This window comes from Marmota flaviventris, chromosome 4, assembly GCF_047511675.1.
Source record: "Marmota flaviventris isolate mMarFla1 chromosome 4, mMarFla1.hap1, whole genome shotgun sequence".
NCBI lineage: Eukaryota > Metazoa > Chordata > Mammalia > Rodentia > Sciuridae > Marmota > Marmota flaviventris.
The window spans coordinates 87,763,953-87,790,367 of record NC_092501.1 but is presented as its reverse complement, the minus strand read 5'-3'; the positions used below and the strand labels follow the sequence as shown (position 1 = coordinate 87,790,367).

At 33.4% G+C, this 26,415-nt stretch overlaps 1 protein-coding gene across 6 annotated transcripts in view; it reads left to right on the top strand.

Moving 5' to 3' along the window:
* Positions 1-26,415, top strand: part of Ift88 (intraflagellar transport 88) — a 126,454-nt gene that overhangs the window by 19,978 nt on the left and 80,061 nt on the right. For all 6 annotated transcript variants that reach the window (XM_071611342.1, XM_071611343.1, XM_027941572.2 and 3 more), the window contains 7 exons: positions 2,925-3,015; positions 3,856-3,960; positions 5,821-5,923; positions 6,643-6,757; positions 9,078-9,309; positions 11,211-11,281; positions 19,317-19,403. In XM_071611342.1, the coding sequence (XP_071467443.1) occupies positions 2,925-3,015; positions 3,856-3,960; positions 5,821-5,923; positions 6,643-6,757; positions 9,078-9,309; positions 11,211-11,281; positions 19,317-19,403 (804 nt within the window). The remainder of the gene's footprint in view (positions 1-2,924; positions 3,016-3,855; positions 3,961-5,820; positions 5,924-6,642; positions 6,758-9,077; positions 9,310-11,210; positions 11,282-19,316; positions 19,404-26,415) is intronic.

Here is a 26,415-nt window from a genome sequence, read left to right as displayed (position 1 = left end):
GTATCTGTCTGTGTATGGTGTTGGGGATTGAACTCAGGACCTTGCACTTGCCTACCACTGAGCTCCATCCTCAGTCTGAACAACATAATTTTTTGTAGAATTAACATAAGTTTTGTGCTGTTGTCTAACTAGTAGCTAAAACAACAATAATAATAATAAAAACGGCAGTATCCGTTCAGCAGTATACATGTACTGGTATCTGAGTACCTTGATGTATACATTTCACAAACAATAAAAACAGTTAATATTACTGAGTACTTGCTGTGTGCAGGTACTGTTCCAAGTGCATTACACATAAAAATGGGGTTATTACTGTCACCAGTTCATAGAGAAGGAACAGAAACACAGAGATCTTGACTTGCTAAGGTTAATAAAGAGAATGACTCAGATTCAAATACAGTTGTTTGGTTCCAGAACTCATCTATTAACCACGCACACTGTTTTGCTTCTGTATAATATACGGCTTAAAATTGTAATTCTTTTTTTAAAATAATTTTTATTTTATTTATTTATTTTTATGTGGTGCTGAGGATCAAACCCAGGACCTTGCATGTGCAAGGCGAGCATTCTACCACTGAGCCATAACCCAGCCCCAAAATTGTAATTCTTTTTTTTAAAAAATATATATATATATATATATATATATATATATATATATATATATTTATTTATTTATTTATTTTTTAGTTTTCGGTGGACACAACATCTTTATTTTTATTTTTTTTTAAATTTTTATGTGGTGCTGAGGATCGAACCCAGCGCCCTGCGCGTGCCAGGCGAGAGCGGTACCGCTTGAGTCACATCCCCAGCCCCCAGAATTGTGTAATTCTTTTTTATTTTATTTTATTTTTATTTTTTTTTCTGATTATACTTTTTTTATTGGTTGTTCAAAACATTACAAATTTCTTGACATATCATATTTCATACATTAGATTCAAGTAGGTTATGAACTCCCATTTTTACCCCAAATACAGATTGCAGAATCACATCGGTTACACATCCACATTTTTACATAATACCATATTAGTAACTGTTGTATTCTGCTACCTTTCCTATCCTCTACTATCCCCCCTCCCCTAGAATTGTGTAATTCTTAAAAATCAATGTTTGGGACCATTGTATAAGTTACTTAAGTTCCCTTTTTCGGCTAACAAGGAACCGCTATAGGCAATTGTTTTATTTTGTGCACTCATTAATGACAGCATGTTTGCTAATAAAAGTATATTCTTTTATTTAAGTATGTCATTTAGGATCTTTTCAGCTGCAGACAAGAGAAAACCAATTAAAAAAACATAGTGAGAATTGTGGAGAAGGGGCATTTCAGGGGAAGGTAAATTTAACTACTCAATAACATTATCCCTAGTTCAGCTTTTTTTTTTTTTAATTCTCTTGGCTTTTCTTAAGAACTTGCCCATCATTATGATGCCAATAGAGTAGTAAGAGTTCAAAATCTCTTTGTAATTGATAAAGCAGCAGACAGTTCATAGTTCTAGTTCCTTTTAAAAAACAGTGAGAATTTTTGCAGGAACTCTCTATCCCATGCAGATGTGCAATGCATTATATGCCCGTGGTTAAGCCAAATACTAGAAAAAGGAATGCGATACTCAAGACTGGCTTAGATTGTCTGTGCTAGGAAGCAGGGTGGGTGGCAAGTTCTTGTTAAGTAGGTATCCAACCATGTCTACATATAGGTTTCATTTCTTGGTCTTTGTTAGGAACAGAGTGTCTTTCATAAAGTTATCGTATCTATTTTGTTCTTGCTCAGTCAGAATTTTGAAGATCTTAAAAAACTAATAGAATTTACCATTTTAGGCCCAGATTTCCCCCAAAGAATATAATTCCATAGACAAAGCTATACTGTTATTATTTACTCCTTCATTTGTAGAGAATTAAGAGAACTACCATCTATTTGAATGTATCTTTAGTAAAATTTTATTAAAGGCAGAAGAAAGTAGTAACAAAACATCAGTGTTTATTTGAAATGTGAATGATTTGAGGATAATTTGCTCTTTTTAAAAATATTGATTGATTGTGGTGCTGGGAATTGAATCCAGGATCTTGTACTTGCTAGGAAAGTGCTATTTTCTCTTAATGAAGCCAGGATTTTAAAACTTATTTACCTTATTAGAATTTTTCTCTTAGCATCTTTCTGATAATAAGTAATTTTGGTGGGGGAGGGTGTTCAGTTTTCCTAGCCATAAGATACAGTTTCATTTACCATAGGATCTGGAAAAAAAAGAAAATCGACTTCTCCTTTGTGGTAGTAATATAGTAGCAAGGGTTGTTGTAGTTGGGTCTGAATCCTGGCACCATACCTAACAAGCTTTGCAATCTTGAGTGAAATACTTAAATTTCACATAGTTTCCTTTTTAGTAACATAGAAATAATGATAGTACTTGTGTCAAGTGCTGTTATGAGGAATAAATGAAATTATTAGGGTAAAGCATTTTGCTGTGTTAATAGAGTTGTACTAAATAAATGTTAGCTATTTTATTATAATTATGAATAATTATATAGTATATTTATCAAAATCAGCAATACATTTGTTCTTTAATGCCATTTATACATTTGTCTTATATCTGTCACCTGTTTTGTTTTGTTTTGCGGGGAGGGAGGGTAACTTGGGCTTGAACTCAGGGGCAGTCAACCACTGAGTCACATCCCCAGCCCTGTTTTGTATTTTATTTAGAGACAGGGTCTCACTGAATTGTTTAGTGCCTCGCTTTTGCTGAGGCTGGCTTTGAACTCGAGATCATCCTGCCTCAGCCTCCCGAATGGCTGGGATTATAGGTATGCACCACTGAGCCCTCACCTGTTCTTAAAGTTAAAGAGCATGTTATGGACAGTATTAAAAGTAAATGCAATTTTAGTATAAATATTAGTAGTTGAATGATTTAAATTACACTTGCTTTTTTCTTCAACAGTCCAGAAGAAAAGATTAGACAATTAGAGAAGAAAGTAAATGAGTTGGTAGAAGAAAGCTGTATTGCTAACAGTTGTGGAGACTTAAAATTGGTAAGTTCACAAAGTAATAGGAATTGAAATTACGAAGTCTATAGAGATATATGTCTTCTCTGCTCTTTAAAATTCTGCTTTTCAAAATTTGATCTTTTAATTTGCTTTGTTCTCATTACTTTGATTTTCCTATCATGTAAATATAATTTCTGTGACTCAGTTATCAGATTAATGCATACTATTAGAAATGTTCAATATAAACCCCTACTTTTATTGCTTATAGAATTGGTGCTATTTTTATTTATTTCTAATAAAAGCAAAGTCTCTTATTGAATTTTAATGTGGAAATCAATGAAAGCTTCTTGACATTCTGAGTAGTATTAGAGCCAGCCTAAGAATCTCTTGTAATATTAGGCAGCAGTTATTCTTTCACTTGTATTTTGAGCCTCCCGAAGAATGTTAAATAAGAAACAAAATTTTACTTAAATTCCTTCCTCACAAAATTGAATTAAAATACCTAACGATGTAGGAATTAGGAGGAAAGAAAAGGTAGGGAGGTAGGCATGGTCGAACTCAAAAGGTGGTGAAAGGTACAGACTTGACTTGGTGCAAGTACACTTTACATTTCATCCTTCATACTCTCTCCTCCTTTCTCAGAAAACCACAGACACAATTCTGTGATGGTGAACTCCATTTAATCAAATATTCTAGGTTGTTTTGTTTTGTTTTGTTTTGTTTTAATGTAAGAGTAGAGAGGAAAGTCTATTCAAGTAGAGAAGCATCCTGGGGAATCTGAGGTTGGAAAATGAATTCGGCCAAGCTTCATGTTGATAATTCCCAAATGAATGAAAGTTGATAAATGCCCAGAAATTATTTTAAAAAGTGTAAATCTGATTTCAGGCCTTAGAAAAGGCAAAAGATGCAGGAAGAAAAGAGAGAGTCCTGGTGAGACAACGGGAACAAGTTACAACTCCAGAAAATATCAATTTGGATTTAACGTACTCCGTAAGTATAGAAATACCTGCAAAGAAAATTATTTTGGCCAAGATTTATGGATTCCAAAAGCCTTTTTTATTTTACATATTTTTAAAACTTTGTTCACTGATACATAAAAATATAAAAATTGTACAATTTTAATGGTGTACCATGTGATATTTTGATACATGTGTACATTGTGTAGTGTTTAATCAGATTAAGCACATTGGCCTCAAACATTTATCATTTCTTTATGGTAAAAACATCCAAACTTCTTTCTTCTAGCTTTTTAAAATATACAATATATTATCATTACCTGTAGCCACCCTACTGTTCAGTAACATGCCAGAATTTCTTACTTCTACCTAAAACATTGTACCTGTTAAATAACCTTTCTGTGTCCTTCCCTCCCCACTAACATCTTTTTTTTCTTTTTGCTTTATCTCTTTTTTTAAAAATATATGTGTAGTGTTATTTAAACTTTATTTTATTTGTTTTTATGCCTTTATTTATTTTTATGTGGTACTGAGGATCGAACCCAGGGCCTTGCTTGTGTTAGGCAAGCGTTCTGCCACTGAGCCACAACCCCAGCCCTATTTATTTATTTTTTATGTGGTGCTTAGGATCGAACCCAGTGCCTTACATGTGCTAAGTAAGCACTCTACCACTGAGCTACAACCACAGTCCTTGCCTTATCTTTTATTGTTAAAATCAGATTTTTTTTTTAGGTACCAGAATCAAATACATAATAATCTTTAATTCATGAGACACTCATTTTTAGTTTGTACAAAGATCAAACCCACCATCCAATAGCTTGAAGACTTTTTTTTTTTTTAATATTTATTTTATTTTTTAGTTCTCGGCGGACACAACATCTTTGTTTGTATGTGGTGCTGAGGATCGAACCCGGGCCGCACGCATGCCAGGCGAGCGTGCTACCGCTTGAGCCACATCCCCAGCCTTGAAGACTTTTAATATTTATGCTCAATCAGGGTGGTTATCTTAATGAGATTGTAATGTAGACATTTGGATCAGTGATTTTCAAGGATTTCAAATAAATAAGATAATGCTTTGTGAGGGTAGTGAAAATATATTTAATTTCTAGCAAAACATTTATTCTGAAAAGAATTCCTTGTATAAAAATTCCTTGTCAGTGGGCAAAGTCTTCATATACTAAACTAATTTAAAAGGGGGAATTTGAAATTTTAAAATACTAGATATTTACTAGTTAGTTTTTTTAAATTCCATGAGATCTTCAGGCAATAAATTATTGTGATAATTTTTTTACCTGTAGATACATAAAATACTATCTTTGATGACTTTAGTTATCATTTTGTATATAAAGCTGTTACTATGCAAATTCTTCCCTGGTATACTTTAGGGATATTTCCAGGGGGGCTGGGATTCTGGCTCAGGGGAGAGCGTTCGCCTCGCATTCATGAGGCACTGGGTTCTATCCTCAGCACCACATAAAAATAAAAAAGTAAAGATATCGTGTCCACCTATAATTAAAAAAATAAATATTAAAAAAAAGATATTTCCATGGGACATTTAGTTTATATTTACAAAGAGAATTAATCCATTTATCTTGCTTATTTCCTTTATCACCAGCAACATTAACAATATACATTTATTCTTTGTGGGTCTTTCAGCTATTAATGGATGGCAAATACTAGTTAAAATAGAGTACATAGAAAATTAAGTGAAATGTATAGAGGACAGCTGTTTATCTCTTAATGTTGTGGCTTATTTGGATGTAAGATATTTCTAAATTGGTTGAGTATCTTGATATAAGCAGCTTTTGTTGTATGATTTAAATCTCTAGACAGATCAGAAGTGAACAGGACCTAATATAATCATTATGTCTTTTTGCCATTGTTTCTTCCTTAGGTTCTTTTCAACTTGGCCAGTCAGTATTCAGCTAATGAAATGTATGCAGAAGCACTAAACACATATCAAGTTATAGTGAAAAACAAGATGTTTAGCAATGCAGGTAGGTGTATAATCAGTTTTGCCAATAGGCATAACTCTTTTGTAGTGTTAATTTATATCTCCCTACTTTATGCTTCCTTATAATGAAATGATCTATGCTCTAAGCAAATTTGTATTTATGATGAGGTATCCTTCTTAGAGATACTGTATGTGAAAATCCATACAAATACAAATGAAGAAATATGGTTGGTATGAAGTATGTTACATAATGGTAAACAAAAAATGTGTTCTGTTACCACAGGTAGAATGAGCCATGGCATCCCCATAGAATATGCTTTGCCATCTGTAAATATGTCCCAATAGACTAGAGTTTATATTTAGCATTTATATTATATAAATTTTTAGTTGCAATATTAAAGTTTATCAGAATATCATTTCCTTTTAACATCATATTAAAATGTGTGTGACATTTTTTAGTCTAATTTTAAAATGCCATATAGTCTCACTTTTTTTTTTTTTTAGCAGAATATACTTTCAGTTTTATAATGTAAGTCATTTTCTTTCCAACCATACTTTCAGACATCTACTATCTTAAGTTTCATTGCCTCTCAGAAACTAATGTTTGAATACATGAAACAGTATAACTATTTTAAAATTAGATTTTTAGGTAATGTCTAAAACTTTATAACTTAAGAACATCAGAGAATATGAATTAAGATCATCTACAATATCATAGAAAAAGTGCAAAAATAAGAATATTATACATTTTTTTTTAATTAGGGAGACTGAAAGTGAATATGGGAAATATTTACTTAAAACAAAGAAATTATTCCAAAGCCATTAAGTTCTACCGAATGGCCTTAGACCAAATCCCAAGTGTTCATAAAGAAATGAGGTAAGCAATCACCAAGATTACTGTAAAATTTAAGTTGTTGTTTTTCAGAAACAAGATAGATGTTCTGATCTTTGGTTAGTGGTTAAACATTTTGAAGTGTTTATATATGAGAGTTATTGGATTTGTGTTATCTGTGAAATATTTTGTTTTATTCACTTGTGAGTACTTGTGTACACTTGTATAGTGACAAGTTAAAGATTAAATGCATAGTTTGTGATCAAGTGAAATAAAACTAAGCTAATTGACCAATATAGAGATTCACTCTGCAAGCCGTTAGTACGATGATACAAATTAATGTCAACAAATAATCAGAATAGCATTTCTACAGAATGTATCAGATTAGAAAACAAGTCTAGAAACTTAGAACTACCTCACATTGTTTCTATATTTTGAGAGTGAGGTAGTGAAAGGATGGGGTTATTTTTGATTCTTAGAAGAGGAGGGAGGATGTTGGAATACTTCATATTCCCACAATATTTTCTATTATATTCAGACACAGTATGTTTACAGGTAATGATTTCCCCTAGGAACAGGGGACATTTCCTCTGTGACAATTTATTTATAATCATTTGGTTTTGAATTTTGCATGGTATTTAATTATCATCAGCAAAATCTAGCTTATAAGACACAATGTACCCTTTAGGTACTTTATTTTTTTTAAATTGTAGTTGGACACAATATCTTTATTTTATTTTATTTTTTTTATATGGTGCTGAGGATTGAACCTAGGGCCTCGCATATGGTAGGTGAGCGCTCTACCGGTGAGCCCCAGCCCCAGCCCCCTTTAGGTACTTAAAAAAAAAATTTTTTTTTAATTCTTTTTAATTATACATGACAGTAGGCTTGAGGTACTTTTAATCCAGGTGAGACCAAGAATTTGAGCATTTTAGAAAAAGATAATAATATTAGGTGGCATTTCCATACTTAATAATCAATAGTTGAGATAATGGTACTGTATTAATTCAGCCAAGGGAATAAATATTGAAAATAATAGTGGTCAAGAAAGACTCAGCCAGGTACAGTGACACATGCCTGTAATCCAAGCAGTTCAGGAGGCTGAGGCAGGAAGATTGTGAGTTCAGAGCCAGCCTCAGCAACTTAACAAGGCCCTAAGCAACTTAGTGGGACCCTTTCTCTAAGTAAAATATAAAAAAGGGCTGAGTCTATAGCTCAGTGCCTAGCATTTGTAAGGCATTGGGCTTGATCCTTAGCACCACATAAAAATAAATAAAGGCATTCTGTCCATCTACAACTACAAAAAAAATTAAAAGGGGGAGTTGGGGATATGACTCAGTGGTTGAGCGCCCTTGGGTTCAATCCCCCATACCAAAAAAAACAAAAAAGAAAGAAAGAAAGGAAGACTTTTTGAAATAGGTATACTTGAGATAGGTTACTTAAGTGACAAAAGGGACAACATTCCAGAAAAAAGAATGCTATGAGATGAGTAATTATTTGTGATCTGATAAACTAATTTTGAATAAATTTGTTGAAACAGTGGGTTCATGTCAGAGTAGTTGGAAATAAGGTCAGATCACATCCTGTAGGATGGCTCTATTCAAAATGATAGAAAATAGCAAGTATGTATGAAGATCATGGGAAATCTGAAACCTTATATATTACATATGTAAAATGGTGCAGCTACTTTGGAAAATACTTGGGTATTTTCTTAAAAGTTAAACATATTATATGACCAGCAATTCCATTTTTAGGTGTATGTCCAAGAGATGAAAGTTTGTTATCACAAAGGTTTATACACAAATGTTCATAATAGCATTAATCATAATAGCCCAAAAGTGTAAATAACTGAAAGAGCTATCAAGTTGGCGATGGTTAAGTAAAATACAGTATATATCCATAGTATAGAATACTATTTGACAATACAAAAGGAGCAAAGTACTGATACTTGCTGCAATATGGAGGAACTGCGGAAGGATTATGCTAACACAGAGTATTACATATCATGCAATTCCACTTATATACAATGCTTAGAAAAAACAGAAAGTAGATTAATGGTTTCCTATGGCTAACAGAATGGAGAATGACTATTAATAAGCACAGGTTTTCTTTTTAAGGTAGTAGAAATGACTTAAAATAAATATGTGGTTATAGTTCCACAACAGTGTAAATATAGAAGTAATCATTGAATCACATACTTAAATAATAAGCAAACTTTTTGGTATGTATATTATGTATACTATACTATAATAAGGCTTTAATAAAATAAAAAAGAAATAAAATGAAAAAGAAAAACAGGAATGGCTTGAATGCCATACTGAAGAATTCAAACTTTTAATGCTAATCTATGTTTATTTTTGTTTAGGATTAAAATAATGCAGAATATTGGTGTTACATTTATTAAAACTGGTCAATATTCAGATGCCATTAATTCATTTGAGCATATAATGAGCATGGCACCAAATCTGAAAGCAGGCTTCAACCTAATTCTTAGTTATTTTGCCATTGGAGACCGAGAAAAAATGAAGAAGGCATTCCAAAAATTGATTGCTGTTCCGTTAGAAATTGATGAAGATGATAAATATATTTCACCAAGTGTGAGTATGAAAAAGTTAAAGGGGCTGAGATTGTGGCTCAGTGGTAGAGCGCTTGTCTAGCATGCGTGAGGCACTGGGTTCAATCCCTGGCACCATATAAAAATAAATAAGTAAATAAAATAAAGGTATCGTGTCCATCTACAACTAAAAAAAATACTTAAAAAGAAAAAGACATTTTTCTTTTTAAGTATTTAAAAGTGGTAGAGCGCTTGCCTAGCATGCATGAGGCACTGGGTTCAATCCCAGGCACCACATTAAAAAAAATAATAATAAAATAAAATAAAGGTATTGTGTTCATCTACAACTAAAAAAAAAAAAAAAAAAAAATACTTAAAAAGAAAAAGCCATCTCCTACTTAACTGTGTTTTCCTGTTTCTAGAAATGAGCAAATTAGAATTGATGACTTCTTGAGTTTTTTACAGACCTATATTAATGTTTTTTTATCACTGATATATTTAATTTGTTATTTCAGTTAGATCTATTGAAATAGGGCTAGAGATTTTGGTTAAAACATACTGCACAGTTTTAGTCAAAACTAAAAGAATTGTATTAAAAATAATAATGTCATTCATTGAAAGTAACATCTTGACTATGGAACCTAAAATCCTTTGATGTTTTAAAAATCATTGTTAAGCCAGGTGTGGTGGCACATGCCTGTAATACCAGTAGCTTAGGAGGCTGAAGCAGGAGGATCTCAAGTTCAAAGCCCGCCTCAGCAACTAAGCAAGGCCCTAATTAACTTAGCAAGACCCTGTCTCAAAATAAAAAAATTTAAAAGTGGTGGGGGGGCTAGATAGTGGCACAGTGGTTAAGCACCCCTAAATTCAATCACTGGTTAAAAAAAAAAAAATCATTGTTAAGCAGAGAAACCTAAAAAAATCTGTACTAACTATGTCAACAGTGGAAAAAAAATTAATTCCTTATCTTTATTTGAGAGTAAAGCAAAATACAGCTCTCAAAAGTCTTATTTTTAAAGGTCTAGGGGAATATTATATAGTGTTAGGTGAAAAAGTACAGATAGATACACACCTACACATGAACAGAAACTGAAAGAATACTCAATTATATTCTGGGCAATTAGATTTTTTTTAACACTTTAAAAACATTTTCCAGATTTTTATATGTAAATTTTATGTAAGTCAAAATGTTAAATCGCCTATATTTATAGGTTAAAATGGCATAATATCTTTAGTTTCATAGACAATGTAGACTCAAGCCATATGCCTAGTTTCACCATTCTATTCTTCCGTGTCCTTCCTTGTGCCTCAGGTCCTTTATGTATAAAATGGTACTAATTATAATGACCTACCTTGTAGTGTTATAAGGATTAAATTTACAAAATGCTTAAAATCATACCTTGAACATAGTAAGCGCTAGGTAAATGTTAATTATGTATTATTTTCATATTGCAAAAAAAAAAAAAAGAATCTATGTTGTGAAAAAGTCACATTTTAAAATATTTTTGCAGTGTTAGGGATTGAACCCAGGGACTTGTGCATGCTAGGCGAGTGCTGTATTATTGACATCCTGAACTCCTGTCTGTATTATCAACTGGAAATAACGGCATGGATTATACTAAGGAGTTGATAATCATGAAAGCATATATATTTGAGTTTTAAATTTATAACATCATGTATTTATACTAACAACCACAGCTTCTCTGTGTTCCTGTTCCTTCTAGCCTGACCCTTGTAGCAGCTGTTCAGAATGTATTCTAGCTCCTTAGAGAATGTAATAGGTGATTGGAAGTAAGAAAAGGAAAAAGAAATGCATTTTATTAGGGAAAATATTTTTGAAAGATTTATTTACTCTCCATTTTATACAATTAGTTGGGATTTTGATTACAAATTCAAGTTTTTAGCATTTACTTCTGAATTTTTTCTTTCAATTGCTTTTCTCAGGATGATCCCCATACAAACCTAGTGATTGAAGCTATAAAAAATGATCATCTCAGGCAAATGGAACGTGAAAGGTAATATTTTGGGTTCTTGATAGTGAAGTTTTAATTTCTCTAAAATGATCGAATATGCATTTTATTGTTTCTTACAAAATTTGTTTTATTCAATATATTTCTTAAATAGTGTTGTTGTTTTACCATTTCAGTACTTTTTGGATTCCTTTTTCTCCTTCAAAATAATCTCAGTTCTCATACTGATCCCAATATTCTTACTTACTTATTCCTACTCTTTCTCTCTGCATTTGGTATAATATTGAAATTTGGTTTATATCACCATTATTTAAAAAATTATGTCCTTACATATTTTTGTTATGCCTCCCAATTAAATACCAAGACTGAGAGAAAAAAATATATATTTACTTCATTCTTTTCTTCCTTTAATATGGAACTATAATCTGTTTGTACTTCCTTCACCAAATATAGGGGGTTTTCCCACATCAAGAATAAATGATCCAACATTCAGTTACCAACTGAATGTCCAACAATTCAGTTCTGACACTAACTACTCAGAGTTTATTCAGAGTCCACTCCTGACTACAGATACCAGTTACAAACCCAGGGCTTCCTGTACTTCTGATCAACAGACTATAAATTAGGGATTTCTACCACCTCCTCCTTGAGTTCAGTAATTTACTGCAAGAGCTTATGGAACTCAGGAAAACACTTTGTTTTTATTTACCAGTTTATTATAAAGAATGCAATTCAGAGCCAGGTGTGGTGGCGCATAACTGTAATACCAGCAGATTGGGAGGCTGAGGCAGGAAGATCAAGAGTTCAAAGCCAGCCTCAGCAAAAAGTGAGACACTGAGCAACTCATTGAGACCCTGTCTCTAAATAAAATACAAAATAAGGCTGGGGATGTGGCTCAGTGGTTGAGTGCCTCTGAGTTCAATCCCCAGTGAATCCGGAAAAAAAAAAAGAATGTAACTCAGGAATAACCAAATGGAAGAGATGAATAGGGCAGGGTATGAGAGTGTCCATATCCTCTCCAGGTGTGCCACCCACCTAGTACCTCCATGTGTTCCCCATCTTGGAGGTCTTCTATACTGAGGTTCAATATATATATAGGCAAGACTGATGATATCATTAGCCTTTGATGATGAAACTTAGTCTCTAACCCCTCTTCCCTCTGGAGGTTGAGGGATGGGACTGAAAGTTCCAACTCTTCGATCATATGTATGGTTGATTCCAGTGGCAACCAAGCCCCATTTTGAAACTTTCTATGGGCTAATATGAAGTCACCTCATTAACATAAAGTCAAGTATGGTTAAAAGGGGCTCATTATAATTAACAAAAGGCACTTCCATCATTCAGAAGATTCCAAGAGCTCTTTGCCAGGCACCAGAATGAATACTAAATATATTTCTATCACAATATCACATGTACTTGGTCTCTGCCAAGTATAATTTTATCACTGGAGAAAGTCCAAGGAGTTTTTGGAGAGGAGTACCTCAACTCAAAATTGAGTGGGGCTCTTGACAAACATGAATTTAAGGATGCATCTGTTAGAGGCACAAACAGAGATTTATTTAGGAAAGCAGAGGTACATTCAGGGAGAATGGAGGCTGTATTGAGAGTGAGACCCTTTTGGTAAAGCAAGGAATATACATTCAAGGGAGAATGTGGGCCATCTTTTGAGAATGAGAAATCAGCAACCCCTTGGTCTTGGTTATTAATTTTTATAGAGAGATAGTAACTAGAAACCGGACTAAAGGTGGAGTCAGGATAGAATTATGCAGTTTTGTGCCAATATTTCTAGTACTTGGGCATTGCCCTCATATCATGAAACTTTTTGTAGGCAAGCGATGGGGCTGGATTATCAAGAGTTGCTTTCTTAATCAAGAGTTTAAGCTAGGTGCAGTGGTGCCTAGTCTATGATCCCAGAGGCTATGGAGACTGAGGCAGGAGGATTGTGAGTTCAGGTGCTGAGCAACTCAGTGCGACTCTGGCTCTAAATAAAATACAAAATAGGTCTGGGAATGTGGTTCAGCAATTGAGTGCCCCCGAATTAAATCCCCAGTGACACCCCCCCCCCCAAAAAAAAGAGTTTAAAAAAGAGTTGTTTATGTAATCACACCTGTGATCCCAGTAACTCAGGAAGTTAAATAGAGCTAGGAATGTAGCTTCATGATTAAGTGCTTATCTAACATGCATGAGGCCCTGAGTTTGATCCCCAGCACTGCAAAAATAAAAATTAAAAATTATTATTTTTTTAAATGGCTGGGGATATAGTCTGATGGTAAAGTAGCCATGGGTTCAATCACCAGCACCTAAAAAGGAAAAAAAAAAAAAAAAAGTTGCTTATTTCGTATCCTTGTGGTTTGTGAACATTTTTCTTTTGAGACTGGTCGTATCTTTTTCTGTATCCGTGGTTTTCTTTTGAGACTCAGATTTTTCTTTTTTTCTTTTTTCTGTATCCCTCAAACCCTATCTCATTTTGGAAATTTTAAATTTAGTGAACATGCAGTAGATAAATTAGGAGTACATTACATGGTAGAAAGCCCTTAATTATTTTCTTTTAATTGTGGTAAAATATATAACATAAAATTTATCATCTGAAGTGTTAAGTACATTCACACTATTATATGACTGATCTTGAGGACTTTCTTCATCTTGCAGAACTGAAACTCTTACCTATTAAGCAATAGCTCCCCATTTTTTGCTCCCACATTCCATCCCTTAGCAATACTATTCTGCTCTCTATGATTTTGAGTGTTCTAATGTAAGTTGAATCTCACATTTTTTTTTTCTTTTTGTGACTGGCTTTTTGCACTTAGCATAGTGTCCTCAAGGTTCATTCATGTTGTAGTATGTATCAAGATCTCCTTCCTTTTTATAATACTTCATTTTATGTATGGAGGGCAGTAATCTTTAAGAATTAGTTTTAAATTGAAGAGAGGCTTCTGGAAAGATAAAATAGACATACATTTTTGTATTTTTTATGTGATGCTGAGGATCGAACCCAGCACCTTGCATGTGCTAGGCGAGAACTCTACCGCTGAGCCACAATTCCAGCCCTTTTTTGTATTCTTCTCATTAAGTACAGCTAAAAACTCTGGAAGTTATATGTAAAGCAAATACAAGAAAGGCAGAAAGAGGAGGACAGATCAGCAAGGGTCCTGGGGATGCAGTGAACATCCCAGACTTGGAGCTAAAGAACTGGCAATCAGAAAATCCTTATAGGTGCTCTTAAAAAAAGAAAAAAAAAAAAAATCTTAAGAAAAGCCTGTTTTCTCTAGCAAACAAACCAGGACAGGGGGTAGACTAGCAAGATAGACAACTTTTAGAGAAATACCACGGAAAGAATTGGCTGCACTCCCACCGACACCAGCAAAATCTGAATAAAGTAAACCTAGACTCACACCTTTGTGAGGCTGTGCTATAAGAAAAGCACCTCAATACCCCACAAGGATAATATCAGAAAAGGCTAGGCAGGGGACCAGGACTGTCATCCTCAAAGACTATTAACAAATCCCATTCCTCTTTGTTGTCAGTGGATGCCGTATGGACAGTCTGAATTCTACCCCTCTCAGCAGTAATGAAGTATCCCTACCAGTCTTTCCTAGGGTGATGTTGAAGGAGGGAGGTATAGTGGAGAGTGGAGCCTTTAATCTTGCCAAGTGATAACAAGGTTTCTCACCAGGGTCTTAGTAGAGACCATGTAGCAGGAACTTCCACCCTGCACAGCAGAAGCAGGAAGCTATACCCCCCATCCACCCACCCCCCTACCCGATTCAGGGGTCTTTGTGGGGAATCTAGACTTGCACTTTCACCTTCCTGTTTGTGTTAGAATGGTGCCAAGAAAACCAGCTAAAATATAAAATAGTCCAGATTCTCATAATAAAAGTGTCCAAATCTCCATCAGGAATCACTTGTTATACCCCCTCAGAAAACCCAGGAAAACTTGAACTAAATTAAAAAAGAGAATTGCTATATGGCAACATTAAGATGACAAAGATGTTAGAATTATCTGGCAGATTTTTAAAACAACCATGATAAAAAGGCTTCAATAAACAGTTATAAGCATGCTTAAAACATGGAAAAAATAGAAAGCTTCAGAAAACAAACAGAATCTCAGCAAAGAAATAGAAGATATAAACAAGCAGCACATGGAAATTTTAGAACTGAAAAATATGATAATCGAAGGTCCATGGATAGACCCATTGATAGAATAGAGGGGATAGGGGAAAGAGTGAACTGGAATATAGAAAACAAAAATTACCTAGTCTAATCTGTAGAGTGGAACTAGACTAAAAAAAATAAAATGATTTAAAATCCTTGGGCATATACTCAGTAGTGAGATAACTGGGTCAAATGGTGGTTCCATTCCTAGTTTTTTTAGGAATCTCCATACTGCTTCCCAGAATAGTTGCACCAATTTTCAGTTTCACCAGCAATGTATGAGTGTGACTCAGCCATTAAGAAGAATTTCTTTATGACATATGCCAGTAAATGGATGTATCTGAAGACTATTATGCTAAGTGAAATAAGTCAGTCCCTAAAAGCCAAAGGTCAAATGTTTTAAATGATATGTGGAAGCTAACCCACAATGCAGGGGAAGGGAATAAAATAAATTCAGTGGATTAGACAAAGGGGAATGAAGGAAAAAGATGGGGGATAGGAAAAGGAAAGACAATGGGATAAATCTGACATAATTTTGCAATCACATGTATGAATACACCACAGTGAATCTTATTATCATGTATATCCACAAAAATGGGCTCCTAATCAGAATAAGACATGCTTATGTAATTAAATTAAAATGGATTCTACTGTCATATATAACTAAAAAGAACCAGTATAAAAAAATGAGCAGTACCCCAGGGAACTGTGGGACTTCTAATAAAAGATCTAACATTTATATCATCAGAATCCAGAAAGCTTATAGAGGAATAAAAACAATTTATTGAAAACAGTAACAATAGAAAATATCTATTTTCTCCCCAAATCTATTTGCAAATTCAGTGCAATCCAAAATTCTTTCATGATTACAAAAAACCCAAACAAAAATCTTAAAAAGCAAGAAGTAAAAAGGAAGTTCCTCAATGTGATAAAGTGTCTCTATGAAAAACCCACAGTTAGATCATATTTAATAGTAATAGTTCACCAAAAAACTATCATTACAATTAATAAATGAATTCAAGAAGGTTGCAGAGGAAATAAACTGATTCTTTGAAAAAAAAATTGATAAATTCTAGCAAGACTGACAAAAAAAGAGAGAAGACCAAAATTACAAATGTTGAGAATAAAACAATCACTACAGATCCTGCAGACATCAAAAGGATAATAAAAGAAGACATACAAATTTAGCAAGTGAGATGAGATTGACTGCTTTCTTAAAAAACTTTCACCACGTATCATATACAAAAAGTACCTCAAAATGAACCATAGACCTAGATGTGAGAGCTAAAACTATAAAATTCATATAAAAACACCTAAAATTAAATATTACCCTCGGATTAGGCAGTGGTTTCCTAAATATGACACAAAACACAAGTGATAAAAAAAATGGTACATCATCAAAATTAAAAATGTATGTCCTTCAAACAACACTATCAAGACAGTGAAAATATAACCCACCAAATGAGAGAAAAATACTTGCAAATCATATATCTAAGAAGGAACTTATCTCTAAACTATGTAAGTAAGTTTTCGACTCAATGAAAAATGGTCTAATAATCCAGTTTAAAATGTGCAAAGGTTAGGTATAAATATTGCATATATTTCTGGTTGTAAATGTTTAACTTGTGTCTCTTTTTATTTCAAAACTAACTTTCTGGGCCGGGGTTGTGGCTCAGTGCCAGAGCACTTGCCTAGCATGGGTGAAGCACTGGGTTCCATTCTCAGCACTGCATATAAATAAATTAAATAAAGGTTTATTGACAACTAAAAGAATTATTTTTAAAAAATTCTATCATTTTTTAAAACAATGTGAATATTTGAATTAATCATGAAATGTAACTGTTTATTCTGTATTTTCCCATCAAATCCTATTGGTAGTACTAAATGAGTACTTGAGGTTTGGGGAGTTCAGAAAAATGTGCAAAGGATCTGAATAGACATTTTTTTCAAAATAGACACATTAATGCCGAATAGGCACAAGAAAAGATAAAGTGTCTCTAAGAAAAACCCACAGAAGCTGCTAAGGAACTGCAACTCAGAATTGCAATGAAATACCACCTTTCACCAATATTAGATTATAATACAAAATTCAGATAATAAATGTTGGTGAGAAGGTAGATAAATTGGTATCCCCCCCCCCCCTTCATGCTGATGGTGAGAATATAAAATGGTACTGTAACTTTTTGGAAGACAGACTGGAACTTCCTCAAGAGCTTATACATAAACTTATCATGTGACCCAACAATTTTAGTCCTAGGTAGATAATCTGAAGCAGTTAGAACATGGTTCACATAACAATTTGTATACAAATGTTCATAGTAACATTATTCATAGTATCTAAAAGTGGAAATTATCCAAATGTCCAACAACTCATGAATTTAAAAATATGTTCTATCCGTACAATGGAATATATGCTATATACAGATGAGCCTTGAAAATATGGTAAATGGAAAAAAAGACTAGGTATAAAAACAGAAAGTGGATCAGTGGTTGATAGGCACAGGAAAGTGTCTGCTAATTGGTACTGAGTTTCTTTTTAAGGTTGTGAAAATGTTCTAAAATTTATTAGGGTAGGTTGTTGCACAAATCTGTGAATACACTTACATCATTAAATTGTAGACTTGACATTGGTAAATTGATATGTGAATTATATCTTTATAAAGCTGTTTTAAAAAAAAGAATTCAGGAATACATTTTTAAAAATTAAAAGTAGGGTTTATTCCAAGGATACAAGCCTGGTTCATTAAATATCAGTCATATTAACCAGTTAAGGAAAAAAACTTATGGTTCAAGCAAGTTGAAAAATTCTGTCCCTATTTTTCTGGAAGTTTCTATGATGAATGAGTATTGACGTTTTTCTAGTGCCTTTTCTGCATCAGTTGATATATAACATGGAATATTAATCAACAACAAAAAGAAATTAATATGGCAATAATTTGGGTGGATCTGAAGGAAATTATCTTATGAAAATAGCCTTTTCCAAAGATTATGTTAGAGAAATGGAGATCAGATTAATGCTTGTCAGGAGTTGAAGAGGAGTGCTAGGAAGATAACATGAGGGAATGAAAACATAATGGAACTACTCCATATATTCACTGTATCAATGCTAGAATCTTGGTTGTGATGTTATACCGTCACCCCTTGGAGAAACAGGGTAAAGAGTAAAAGGTATCCCTATTCCTTTTTTTTATAAATGTGAATTTATGAGTGTCAAAATGTTTAATGAAAAGAAAGAAATTACAGAATTAATGTTTAATGACTTGGAAAAATATTGTTTTCACAACAATATAGTATAATAAATACAGATTATATAATAGTTATATACATTTTGAGTCCATTTAAAAAACTGCTTGTGTTTATAAATCCAAGAAAAAAAAGACTAAAGGAACATTCATCTACCACTATAAATTGGCATGTCCACTTTGAAATACAATTTGGCATTTTCCAGTATTGGGGACAGTGTACGATTTTATATATGTATGCCTATACACGTGCACATACATGTACATATGCATTCAAAGAAACATGTAGTGATTCATTTTTGCTGTTCACTTCACACTATTTCTTCAGTGGTCATTTTCACTATTTACTTTCATGTTCACATTGTAGGTTATGTAAGTTCTGCAGTAGAGCCACACAGGCTGCCTCTGTAGTGTCTCTTTGTTTCTTTAGTTTGTCAGAAGGCATCATCAGGCAGAAAATGGAATAAACGTTGTTGACCCAGATGGCAGTCATGTTGCTTGTCATATTTCCAAATTGTATTTTTTTTAACCTGACTTGCAAGCATATTTCTTGTGTAGTTGTCCATCATTTAAGAAGCTCCTGTGGTATGTTAGCTTTGACAGATGTTTATACTTACATTTTAAGAGCTAAATTTTAACTATTTATGTTTCATATTTCTAAATAAAACTTTGTTTGTTTGATATAGGAAAGCCATGGCAGAAAAATACATCATGACAGCTGCAAAACTCATTGCTCCTGTAATTGAAACATCTTTTGCTGTAGGATATGATTGGTAAGAGATTTTAAATGCAATAAAACTGCCCGAATGTGGTGTTTTCATGATCATACTTTATTGATTTAAAATTAATATTATTAGAAAAGAGAATAATGATTGTAAGTATTGTTTTATACTTATGAAACATATAATAGTATTAAAGTTAACATAGGCTATCATAAAAGTTGTGAAGTTTTCTATTTGTTCATGTTATTTCACAAATTAAGTGAATTTAGGGCAAATGAACTACCTACCATTTCTTAGGATTTCTTCCGTTGTATAAATTCCAGCTTGTGCCTTCTTTCTTTTTACTTTTTTTCCGCTTTGTTAGTAGTAAACTTTTCATCCTGGGTAATAGCTCTCACATCTAAAAAGGCTGTTGTTTCCTGTTATAATAATATATTTCCTAGTGAGTAGTGAGTAGTAAAGTGTTTTAGATTTAGGAAAGCTCCAGTCATTTGTTGAATGAGCATGTGGTTGAATCTCCTGTCTTCTTTTATAGCGTCTCATATAGGTGATCATTTAATTTCTGCTTGGATTCTTCTGGTGTTTTGATTCATTTGCTTTACTTTCTAACATCTTTAATAAAGGTTTATAACATTATTCCTCATATTGAATCCAAATTTGCCTCTCATGAATGAACAAATACAGAGTTTATCTCTGATGTCTATATGTGGTTAAAATATCAGGTCAGTATGGAAGAATTATGGCTCTGATTTCCTAGTTACTCTCCATAGTTCTTATTGATGGAATAAAATAGCCTTTCTTTGTTATATTTTCATCGTCTTTCAGCTTCTTACCCATGCTGTTTATCCCTTGGAATCTATTCTGTTTCTAGAGTTCATGATCTTCCTGTTTTAATTTGCACTGGCAGCTTTAATTTGGCCCATGACATTTGTTTTTACTGTGTTTCCAATTGCATGTCTTTCTTTTACATTCTTTGTAGAGTTTGGTTTTTCTGGTGTTTTTCCTTCCAAGAATCTTTCTCTGCTCTAGTTTCTACAAGATGGTTGTTGGCTTGGTTTGGTGTTAAATGTTATCTTGGGGCTTGCCTTCATTTCTCTTCTGGTCTGGACCCTCTATCTCATTTAACAGCTTTGTTTTCTTCTCTTAATTTCATCCCCAGTTAACCCCCTAATGTCTTTCTGTGTGGGTCTAATTCTGTCATCATTCTTGATAGATCAGGTATAACTAGGTCATAACTTGTATATCTTCTTTCAGAACTTTAAAAACAGTGACCCATTCGTTAACTAGCATTGTTGCTGACATGATTCTAATGTTGGTCACATCCTTGTTATTTGTTGTGCTCTACATTTTTTTCTGAAGATTTTTATAATTTTCTCCTTAACTTGTTATTTTGAAATTATATAACCACATTTTAAATTTGTGTTTCTTTCTCCTAAGCATTCCATGACCCCTCTTATATTTCAACTTGAAAAAATATTATTTTATTAATTATTTTACAATTTACTCCCTTCTCCAGTTATGAATTTCTATTAATTGGATTTTAGAAGTTCTTATAACTTATGTTCTTTGATACAGTATTTTCTGTCTGTGGTTTTCTTTGCTTTCTGGGAGAAACCTCCACTTTTTGATCCAACTCTCCAATTTAATTATTTTATTTTTACTTTAAATTTTTTTTTTTACATATTACTTAATATTTCCAAGCACACCTTCTTTCTTCTGGTTGTTCCTTTGTTGTTGTGGAGTGTGAGGAGCACCTGTAGGCTTCACCACTCACACAGATGGAGTGATCAGTAGTTCTGTAACAGACCTGTGGTCAGCCTGATCTCTGCCACTGGGGCCTGAATCCACAACCTCACCTCAACTCTGTGGGGGCAGTCAACACACTTCTGTGGAATCTTTCTTAGTGTAACTATCTTCCTTTGTTCTACTTACATACAAGCACACCTTTATCTTTTTTATATTAGTCTAGAAATTGTATTTGCTCATGTCCCCCTCCTGCCATGATCTTTGTTGTAGAGTTTCACCACTTTTATTTCTTTTCCTGTCATTTTAAGTGGGAGTCTGGGAAGAAGTGAGCCATGAGTGTCTATGTCTGCTCCCCTTTTGAGTCACAGTCTTGCCTATTGTTAATTGTGATGGAGGGCTTTCTTCCAAATCTTTGTTCTTTCTGGATAAGCAGTTCCAATTCCTCTACCCACTTCAGATAGGATGTTTATATATTCATATTTGATTTTCTGCCAGACTGGTTGTCCACCTAGTTTATAAATGAGTCCCTTAAAATGTGTCATTGTATCTGTGTACAGGACTCCACGTACATTTTCTTTTCACCAACCATGGTAATGGGGAATAGCTAGATCCATTTTTGCACACACTAAATTTTGGTTGTCATCTAAGATCTTCTTGATTTTGGGACAACCACCTCACAATAAATTAACTCTGCTCTTTTAGTCATATCTTTATGCTGAATGGTAAAAATTATTTGTTTTACAAAGTATAAATTAAGTTATCTTGATAAGAGTATATATATTTAATTTTTGAATGTTTTTATGTTTAAAAAATGATAATACTCATCTTTGCAATCTAGCAGTTAGTTTTTAAGTGAAATATTGAATATTTGTTAAAATGCCAACCATTTTCCATTAAATAAAAGTTTTAACTTCCAAGGGTAATTGCTTTTGTCATATCAAATCTAAGATCTGGACAGACTAGGTGATTCTATTCATGTATAATCTTACCTTTATTTTTAATATATTCAAGTAGAACATTAGGGTTTTTTAGCCTAATGACCCTGCATCAAGCCAAAGCATATGCTTTCACTTGAATATTTTCCTGTTGTAAAATGATAGTGTTATATTTAAAAAAAGAATGATAGGCTTGCTTAAGAAACATTGACAAATGGCTATTATGAAATAGAAAGTGAGGGGCTGGGGATGTGGCTCAATCGGTAACGTGCTCGCCTGGCATGAGTGGGGCACTGGGTTCGATCCTCAGCACCACATAAAAATAAAGATGTTGTGTCCACCGAAAACTAAAAAATAAATATTAAAAACTTTAAAAAAAAAAAAAAAGAAAGAAATAGAAAGTGAACATATCGGCATCTATTTAAATTTCCAGGGTTTTTTTATATGGATACTAATACAATGAAAGAAGGAATCTAAGACTTAACCATCCATTCTTTTACTGAGCTTCCAGATTTACCCTCACATATTACTTTATCCTGAATCAACATTTTAAAATGTTTGTTTTAGCCAAAGAGCATAGTGATCTTAATTCTTATCATGATTGTTAAAATTCAAAGGAATTGTCAAGATTTCATTTGCAACCTAAGATGTCTTATTTCCTTATGTGTTAATTATACAGGCATCGATTTCTTTGGACCTGGCAGCTTTTCAAAATATTTGCCAAATCTTAGATAACTGAAAAGTGAAGTGCAAATTTCATTTTTAGGAACTTTGAAGAAAGATGTTTGTATATTCATAGAATTTCCTTGTATAATTTTTTCATAAATTGCAATAATTGTGTACGTATATATGAATATATGTGCCTATTGTATACATACATGTTGAAAATGATGCCCATATATATATTAAACTAAGCACAGGAATATAAATATATGTACAGATATGTGTTTTAAAATACTAAACAGTGCTCTTTGCAGGCAACATCAGAGCTTCTGACTGAGGTTAAAGAATACATGTAGAAAAATATTTCATAATGTAATGACTACTTATAAGTAAGTGTCATACATTCTCCTTGTCTGCTTTTTTCATATAAATTGTAGAGGATTAAGGAACAGGCATTCTAAGACATAAATAACATCTGTTTGGAGAACTTTTAAGATTTGAAATTAGACAAGCAAAAGATTTAAATTAAGCCATCTGATTTTTTTTTTTATGATGCTAAGGATTGAAACTTGCATGTGAGGCAAGCACTCTACAAATGCGCTGTATCCCCACAAAGCCATCTGATTTCTAATCTGTTTAGATAATTCTTAAATTATATTTTCAATATGAAAAAAGCCAATGTAGAATCTTCTGAGCCCATTAGACAGTTTTATTTTTATATTTTAAAATTATTCAATAAAAGTGACACAGTTTTGAAGTTGAAAGAGTATTTTCTCTTTATTCAGATCTAGCTTTTGGAAGTTGTTTTCCATTTAAAAAAAAAAATTTGTTTTTCAATAACAGGTCTTTCTATGTTACCCAGACTGGCCCCAAATTCCTAAGCTTAAAACAATTCTGCTTCCACCTCACAATTAGCTGGGACTATAGGTTTACATCCCCACATTGGCTTAAATTTTTCATCATGGTAATGGATCCATAAGAAAAAGTGCTTGCTAATGTTTTACTGACTAGACTATTTCATCCTGTTGAAATCTGGAAATATACAGCTTTCAAAACCTAGTTGATATTAATAAATTAGTCAAAAAGCCAGGAATTTTATAGACATTTTTCTAAAGACAAAGTCATTAATTTTCTCTAGGCCAGTTTTCAATGAGCATGTAAGCAAGCCTGATATCAAGTTCATGCCTTAAATTGTGGCATAAAATATTTTAATTCAGCTTAAATTTAATGACCACAATGCTATTTTAGATTATTTATTAGTATTCCTTTATACTTTAACGCAGGGAGGTAAGCATAATCATTGCCTTTTTGTAGCTAAGAAATGTAGACTTGACTAAAGACAGTTAGTTTAGGTCAGTCTTATTAAACTTTGTATTCATTGGAAATGACCTGGTTACTTTTTAAAAGTATAGGTAGTACCTGGGGTACATGCTTAGCACGGGCAAGACCCTGGATTGTGTCTGCAAAACAAACAAATCAACAAAGAAGTACAGATTACTATCAAGTTCTCCTATTCTCTTCCTACCATAGTCAGGATTCTGAAATCAGGAGTGAGCACTTGCATTTTTATCAACTCCCCACCAAGTGATTCTGATACATGCAGTATTCTCTTTACCAGTGATACCACCCTTGGCTGAATATTAAAATCATCAGAGGAGTCAAAAAATTCTAAGGCCCAGTCTGTACTCTAGAAATTCCAGGTGTTAAGACTCATGAATAAATAAAAGCCTCCTATGGGTTCTGTGATATGTATCAAACACATGAATAGTACTTTGTACCATGTCAATAATTTTGGAATGCCATTGACTAAGGAAATCATTAAAAGTAAAGATTTCAGTCTTGAATAGGACAGAAAAACCTCTTTTTCAGTGCTCTTTGGTAATATGCTGCCAGGTTTGGAAACTCATGGAAATCCAATTGTTTTATTGAGAAACAGAAAGGAAAGTCAGTCCTGAAATTATTTGTGATTTTCACTATAAATTTTCTGGCATTCTTACTATATTTCTGTTATTTTCATATGATTAAATTATTTTAAACCTTTTTTTGGTGAAATATAAAGCACACACAAAAATTATACAAAACAGCTGGATGTGCACATAGAGCACTAATCTCTAGGATATATAAAGAACTCAAAAAATCTTAATACCAAAAAAACAAATAAACCAATCAATAAATGGACAGACACTTCTCAGAAAAAGATACAGTCAACAAATATATGAAAAAATGTTCAACATCTCTAGCAATTAGAGAAATGCAAATCAAAACTGCTCTAAGATTTCATCTCAGCATGGCAGCTATTAAGAATATAAACAACAATAAATGTTGGTGAGGATATGGGGGAAAAGGCACACTCATACATTCATTGCTGGTGCAGCCAATATGGAAAGCAGTATGGAGATTTCTTGGAAAACTGGGAATGGAACCACCATTTGACCCAGCTATCCCACTCCTCGGTCTATGCCCAGAGGACTTAAAAACAACATACTACAGAGACACAGGCACATCAATGTTTATAGCAGCACAATTTACAATAGCTAAACTGTGGAACCAACCTATATGCCCTTCAGTAGATGAATGGATACAAAAAATGTGGAATATATACACAATGGAATATTATTCAGCATTAGAAGAGAATAAAATAATGGCACTTGTAGGTAAATGATGGAGTTGGAGAATATAATGCTAAGTGAAGTTAAACAATCCTCAAAAACAAAATGCCAAATATTTTCTCTGATTGAAGTATGCTGTTCGTAATGTGGTTGGGGGAGAGAGCATGGGAAGATTAGATGAACTATAGATAGGGCAAAGGGGAAGGAGGAGAATGGAGGGGGCATGGGGGTAGAAAAGATAGTGGAATCGGATGGCCATCATTCCTCTAAGTACATGTATGAAAACACGAACGTACAACCAGATATATGAAAAATTGTGCTCTGTATGTGTAATATGAATTGTAATGCATACTGCTGTCATATATAACAAAATTAAATAAATAAATAAAATATCTGGATGCTATTTTCATAGTCCCAACTACTCGGCAGGCTTAGAAAGGATCCCTTGAGCCTGGGCAACACGGTGGGATTCTGCTTTAAAAAAAAATAAAAATTATACAAAATAGTATATGGTTTAGAAATGAGATATCCCCCAAAACCTCTTGTGATAGCTGGTCGAGGTGGTGCATGCCCATAATACTGGCAACTTGCAAGGCTGAGGCAGGAGGATCGCAAGTTCAGAGGCAGCCTCAGCAAAAGTGAGGTGTTAAGCAACTCAGTAAGAGCCTGTCTCTAAATAAAATACAAAAATAGGACTGGGGATGTGGCTCAGTGGTTGAGTGTCCCTGAGTTCAATCCCCAGCACCATCACCATGCCCCCTGCCCCCAAAAAAAGAAGAATAAAAAAAAGCCCCTGTGTTAATGCAGGAATATTTAGAGGTACAAAATTAGATTATGAGAACAGCAACCTAATTAGTCCATCCTAGTTGAATGGACTGGGTGGTACCTATAGGCGAATTGGGGCATGCTCTGGAGTGGTGCTTCTTCCCTGTGGCCCTTTTTCCACACTTTCACTACTTCTTGGCTGTAATGAGCTGAGCAGCCATCCTTTATCATGATGTTCAGCCTTATCTCCAGCCCAAAGCAATCAAACTGACCTACCATGAACTGAACCTCTGAAATCGTGAAACAAAATAAACTTTTCCTCCTCTTAGTTGTTCTGGTTGGGTC